General features: G+C 45.9%; 1 protein-coding gene across 1 annotated transcript in view; it reads left to right on the top strand.

Moving 5' to 3' along the window:
* PRRC2C (proline rich coiled-coil 2C) overlaps positions 1-6,170 on the top strand; it is a 78,004-nt gene extending 71,834 nt beyond the window's left edge. Inside the window, exons 29-32 of the mRNA XM_023537591.1 lie at positions 7-123; positions 542-645; positions 1,032-1,158; positions 4,275-6,170. Of these exons, the coding sequence (XP_023393359.1) occupies positions 7-123; positions 542-645; positions 1,032-1,158; positions 4,275-4,532 (606 nt within the window). The 3' untranslated portion in view covers positions 4,533-6,170. The remainder of the gene's footprint in view (positions 1-6; positions 124-541; positions 646-1,031; positions 1,159-4,274) is intronic.
* The last annotated feature ends 647 nt before the right edge of the window (positions 6,171-6,817 follow it).

The raw sequence follows: 6,817 nt of genomic DNA, 5'->3' as shown, positions 1-6,817 counted from the left end.
TTACAGCACACCACCCCCCAGGCGCAGGCCCCCAGCCTGAGTCGGCCGGCACAGGTCAGCCAGCCTTTCAGAGGATTGATCCCCGCGGGAACACAGCACAGCATGATCGCGACCACCGGCAAAGTGAGTGGGGAGAGAGCAGCCGCTGCTTTGAGAATTCGAGGCCACGTGTGTAGAGGTGCACCTCTGCATCGTCTGTGCAGAGAAAACGCGTCGGGTCTCACCGCCCTCTGGGACATCCCGAACCCTAACGTGCTTATTTTTTAGCGACTTACTTTTAATGTGTTTCGCCCCCTCTGTTTTTAACGAGTAATAAAGAATTTACAAATTTTGTGGGAGAATTGGATTTACACAGTCTCAGACTGTTCAGCCACAAATTTGTCCTTCTTAAGGCCATGGTATTTGAAAGCTAATCACAGGGTTTCGGGATTCGGATGCTTTGCCCTTTGCTAGAGTAAGTCTTTTCATGTCATATATTAAACACGGCTTGTTAGCTTGTGAAGTTGCAGAAATGGTAAGTTTATTTTGTGCTCTCTCTCAGATGTCCGAAATGGAACTGAAAGCCTTTGGAAGTGGCATCGACATGAAACCAGGCACACCTCCCATCAGCGGCAGAAGCACCACACCCACCTCTAGTCCCTTCCGGTAAAATGGGTGTTTACACTTGCTTATAGAATTCCCAGGTAACTGAGCACTGTCTGTTAGGTGCGCAGTACGTCAGCAGTCCTGTGGTAAGCTGTTAAGGCAGTCCGATCGATAGTTTTAAGTAAAATGTTAAGCTGTTAAATTATTAAGAATGTGATTTGTTATACTATATTTTAAGAAAAAACCTTTTACTGCCGGCACATCTGGCCGGCGCCCTCCTCGCCTCTGCCGCCCAACATCTCCCCACCGCGGTAACGTTGGTGCCCCGGGGTTAAGCCGCTACGGCTCCCCCGTCTGTGGGCCTGCCCAGCACACTGCCTCCGGCTCGTCTAAGGGCACTGTGCATCTGGCACCACTGTACTGACCAGTGACGACTTCTTTCCAAGGGCCACGTCCACCAGTCCCAGCAGCCAGTCCAGCAAAATGAACAGCATCGTCTATCAGAAGCAGTTCCCGTCGGCCCCCGCCGCTGTGAGAATGGCACAGCCTTTTCCCACACAGTTTGCACCCCAGGTGGGCAGATCTAAGTGAGAACGGAGTCCTAGCTCCTTCCAGATGATCGCTTATGCTAGTTCCCTGATCATGTAATCTTGCCATTTTATAACCAGTTTAGAAGCACAGTTTTTAATTAGAAACAGTTTCTAATTTAACAGTAAATTCATGGCATTCAAATATAGTGTCTATAATTTTTAGCTAGACACAGGTTATTCCTAAAGCAGACAGTAGAAATAGTCAGAAGGTTCCCCACACAGCTCTGATCATTTACTCCACTTCTGTTCCTTTTATCTTTTTGAAAAAGTTGACTTTTTAGAGAAGGGTCCCAGTGCTTAAAGTTTTCCAGGTTTAAAGGTTTTTGTTTGGTTTGGTTTGGTTTTTGAGTTTTTTGGTTTTTGTTTTTTGTTTTTTTATAATAACTGTGTAGTCGAGGTAAATTTTCCAAAAGCTGTTTTAATATATGTGAAAAAGTGTTGGCTTCTCTTCCCTTTGCTGATCATATGGAAGGACTAACTAAAATTAATAAGAACGCTCACAAACTAGAATTGGTTCCTGAGAAAACACATATTTGCTGAATTGGCATTATTTTTTATTTATCTTTATCTTATGTTTGGTATGGGAATGTGCCTTTCCTACAAATATACCTTTTTTTAAAAGTATTCTAAGTAATAGGCTTTCTATCTCCCCTTCAGAATTTGTTACCAAAATGCTAGCACCAAAGCATGCTTTGCCTGATTTTTCTGTTAGATTCTCCAGGCGTGGCCTATTGGTTCTTAGCCCCCGCACTAGAATGGCGCCCGCCCACAAATCCGTTCACTTCCCTCCACTGGCAGAATTGGTACAGATTTACTCTGGGATAAGCCAGCCCTGTCTAGTTGGCCAGAAAAATTTTTTTAACAGTTTAATGTTGTATGTTTTGTTTTTTTCACTCAGATTCTCTCTCAGCCTAACCTGGTCCCTCCATTGGTAAGAGCCCCACATACTAACACCTTCCCAGCGCCTGTTCAGAGGCCACCAATGGCACTGGCCAGTCAGATGCCTCCTCCGCTGACCACAGGCCTCATGAGCCATGCTCGTTTGCCACACGTAGCCAGGGGTCCTTGTGGATCACTCTCTGGAGTCAGAGGTAATCAGGCCCAGGCTGCGCTGAAGGCTGAGCAAGACATGAAGGTTAGTACAGCGTTGACAGCCAGCAGAGCACGGCTCTGTCTCTGCGCCACGTCTCACGATGCCTCTGGACCCGTAACCGCACATCCAGGCATTCACGCCTCAGCAGACCCAACCCGCGCACCACTCCTGTTCATTCTTTTTTTTAATTATTTCTTTTATTTTTCTTCCCTATTCCCCCCCCCTTTTTTTTTTTTTTTCTTTCGCAATTATAGTCAGCAAACAAGTTTAACATTTTAAACTCTGGCCAAGTGATCGCTTTTAAAACATATCCGAGGGAGATCTGAGTCTAGCTGCTACTTTTTTTTTTTTTTTTTTGAAGAGCAAAAAGGTCATATGAATTATTATACGCTTCCCCATTTTCTTTCATTTGTTTTTCTTTGTTTTTCTCCCCATACCCCACCCCCCATTCCCCGAGCTTAAGAAATAGAAATCACAGTTATGCAAAAACTTGGAATGAGTGAGACATGTTACCTGTCTTGATTTTTTTTTTTCTCATGGTCATCCAAGTACAGTTTTCTCCAAATGTTTTCATACCCCCTTTTTGCTTGCCACCTTGGGTGGCTGTGCTCCACAACAGATTGTGTAACTGTAGATGAAGAGCTCAATAAAGCACTTTGGGATCCTTCATGACAGAAGGCACTGGTCAGCGTGAGGTTCGCTGACACAGAAGAGTGCCTTCAGGAGTCTGTGTGGGGACAGTCTTCAGAGCACAAGCCTTACAGCGATGCCTTTGTTTCCGTGTTTACGGAGACTCGACTTTAGCAGTCTTAGTAATTTTGCCTGTTTTGTCATTAATATGTGTCAGGTCAGACTAGAGCAAAGCCGCCTGCTTTCCAGCAGAGACTGTCCGTGGTCCTGCTTTACTCTGAAGGAGAGCCGGGCTTACGGTTACCCGGTGGGAGGGTTTGGGGACTGGCTAGAGCTGTTTTTGGGATTGGTATCCCTTGTTTCTGATCCCAAGTAATCAAATCTAAAGACTGCCCTGCAGCGAAACTCTTATTAACTAACTTCTCCTTTGATTAAGGCTGTGCCTAAGGTGTCCACCCATCCTTAACTGTTAAAGGTACTAGTTAGAACATGTAGAAATCTCTGGAGACCGTTTGGCCTTGGTTTCCAGTTCCCCTCCTGGCTCCTTGGCACTCGATTGTCCCTTGTTGGAACTGGCATTGGAGCTAATAATGGGGTGGACAAGGGCGTACGTTTCTTGAAAATTGCTTCAGATTTTTGGGTCGTATAAATTACCTGTAGGGCATGAAGGGCTATTTTTAAATGTAAGAGGCATAGAAACTTGAGTTATAATTGTGTAAGTCACAGTGGTATAACTTACAGAGCGACGTAAGTAGGTCCTTGGGGGCACAGAGGACACCCAGGAAGTCGTTTTACCCGCTCAGAGCGTGGTAGGAGCTATCAGAACTTAGTGATCAGTGAGTTCGTAGTACTAATTTCTGATGCTCTTCCCCTGCAGAAGAGAGCTGTGGGAAGAGGACTCAGCCACCAGACATTTGGTCCTAGGTGTTGGTAATGCCACAATATAAGTGCTTCCTTTTCATTTTATTGTAGACCACGTATTGATAACTACAGATTTTAAGTGTTACGTATATGCTTTCAAATTTGCAAGCAGGCTCCCTGTATAAAATTGCATCAATAAGGTTTGTTCCAGAAAAGATAACAAACCAACAGCAATTTCTATTTTATTATTTTATAAGAGGGCGAACTTTGAAAAGGTGGTGGGAGGTGGTCTGTTCTTTTCAAATATTAAAAAAAAAAAAAAATCCCACGGAATGTTTTCAGAGATAGGAAGAGATCTATCCATTAAAAGCTGACAGATCAATGAGGTGCTTCTGGTTTGGCCAAGCCAGCGTGGGGAAACCGATCTGTGATTGCTAAGAGAATTCGAACTGAGACTGATCGACAGGCTTTGGTAGTGCTGCAGCCTCTTCAGTTGTTGTTTCTCGTTTTTTAAGGCAAAGCAGAGAGCAGAGGTGCTTCAGTCCACGCAGCGGTTCTTCTCTGAGCAGCAGCAGAGCAAACAGATAGGAGGCAAAGCCCAGAAAGTGGACAGTGATTCAAGCAAGCCTCCTGAAACGCTGACCGACACTCCTGGTGTCTGTCAGGAAAAAGCAGAAGAAAAGCCACCCCCCGCGCCCGCCATAGCCACCAAACCTGTTAGAACTGGACCAATCAAACCTCAGGCGATCAAAACCGAAGAAACAAAATCTTAAAAGGCTGTGGTTTATTCCGGGGGGCTGGGGGCGGGGAGAGGGGAAAGAGGAAGAATGAAGTGAGATGATGCCCCCAGCCAGAGGGGCCGGCGGCCTCTGACATTCTCCTTTCCAGAGCTCGGAGGTGCCCGGGGACACAGCGGCCGTTCACATTGACGCACAGCTGCTGTCAGCTTGCACCTACCGTACAACACGCACTCTGCCGATGGCCATGCGTCTTCAGTCAGAATTTACATACACACACACGTGCACGCATTTCTCGAGTGGATGTAATTTAGAACTAAATCCTTATGGTTAGATGACACACCGGAGGTAAGAGGAAAATAGCCCGGCCGAGGGAGAGCTCGGCCTGACCAGTGCGGAGGTCCCAGCTGAATGCATCACATGTGGTTTCTTGGCTCCCTTCTGTCCTCCGGATGTGGTGACAGCATTTGTAGGCTTGGTGGTGAGACACTGAAGATGACTGGGGCTGGAGAGAGGAGCCTTGTTTTCGAGTCTGGCAGCTTGCTGTTTTTTGTAACATGGCGATAGAGTTGAATACAATCAGAGTACAGTAACCGACCTCCCCTTCTCCCTGGACGAGCGAGCACATGATGAATTAGCGCTGCCCGCGTCCTGACATACCCGAGCGGGCGGTGTGGGGCTCCTGCTTCTGTCTGAAACGATGCTGTGTGGTGGCCGTGGCCGAAGCTCTGCAGTGCTGCTTGGCATCTGCCCCGTGGCGCGCTCGCCGTTCAGACGGCGGATCTGGGGAGGCGCTCGTTAGGCTGGGTCTTGCTTGCCTCCGCGCGGTCATCTCTATGAATCCAATGGGTTGTGGGTTTTTTTTTTCTCCCCGTCTTTTTTTTTTTTTTTTTTTGTCTTTTTTAAACGGTTTTTAGCTGATATTCGTGAGGAGCAGTGAGTACCTAGAACCGCGCCCCTGACGGAAGGAAATCCTAGCTAAGAAGGCGCATTCTTCACCAGAGCCGTGTCGTTCCACCCTTTGGGCCCTCTGCTGGAACAATAGAATCAAGTCTCAAATAATGCCTTTTTAATTGTATCCTCTAGTACCATAGACGTAGGACAGTACTGTACCATACCTCTGTGAATGTAAGATATCTCGTACCTGCTTCATGATACGTAGTAGTGACCGTGCTTTATCAGAGCTGTTTTTAATGACGTTATTCTAGAATGTTTTCTTTCCAGATGATGATTGAGAAGCTAATTTAAAAAAAAAATGGTGCCAGGTACCACGACAGTAACAGAACTTTGCTGTTTTCTGGGGTTTTGTTTTTTACCTTTTTTTGTTTTTTTAACGGAGTGTGCTGGATGTCTCTCTACTTCTGTGCAGATGACTGTAGAGCCTGGAAAAACTGTTATTGCTATTGATGCATAACTTATTGCTATTGCTCTTTACACACACATACACAATTTGAATTTTTGGAAACTTTAGCTGTGCTGTCAACTTTGGAAAAAGTATCCCAGGTGTACCGTGTTGGGTTGGCATTGTACAGAAATTAACAGCCATATTGGTCTAGAAACGTTGGACGTAATTTTCTCCATTTGTACAGGGGTTACGCACTGTGTTAAATACGTAAGGTCTTATCTACATGGGTTTGATTACAGAAACTAATAAAGTATTCTCTAAATAATGAATCTTGGCACTTCTGATCCATTCCTAAAATCTGAAGCAATCTGTCACGTACCAAAAGTAGTGAGCAATATTATCTAAAGATTTGATTTCTGACTTTGGGAACTACAAAGCCTATTCAGTCAGAGTAAATGTGGTCTGGCCCCTATCGGGGTGGCTGTTCTCATGTTGAAAACACGAGGTCCGTCACGGAAGAAGAGAGAGGTCTGTCTTGGTGATGTGGAAAATAGCGTCACCATTCTGCTGGGCAGGTGTCGCTTGGATTTGCACTGTTCGTGTCCTTGCAAGCACATTCCCAGTCATCACCTGCACAGGCGGACACTACGGGAATTGACTCACTCACTCAACTTGGAGAGTGAAGTACTGCGGGAAAATAATTGCCTAAGATTCCATGGCCAGAACGTGGTTTCCAGGCCCAGCTTTCGGAAAACTAGGAATTCAGTCGCCGATGACCGCGTGCCTTCTTTACTCGCGGACCCCGTGGTTCTTAAACACACGGTGCTCAAATACTAGAAAGCCCTCCCTTGACATCCAAGCTTTTTGGTCTAAGGCTTTTCTCAAAATATGCCCTAACTAGTGGCTGACGATAGATTTGGTCACACAGATTTAACATTCTCTGCCCTCGTAAACTGTTTGGGTGAGAGGGCAGTGG

This window comes from Pteropus vampyrus, unplaced genomic scaffold (assembly GCF_000151845.1).
Source record: "Pteropus vampyrus isolate Shadow unplaced genomic scaffold, Pvam_2.0 Scaffold194, whole genome shotgun sequence".
In the NCBI taxonomy this organism is placed as follows: domain Eukaryota; kingdom Metazoa; phylum Chordata; class Mammalia; order Chiroptera; family Pteropodidae; genus Pteropus; species Pteropus vampyrus.
Note: the sequence above shows the minus strand (reverse complement) of the source record. Positions and strands in the feature narration are given on the sequence as shown.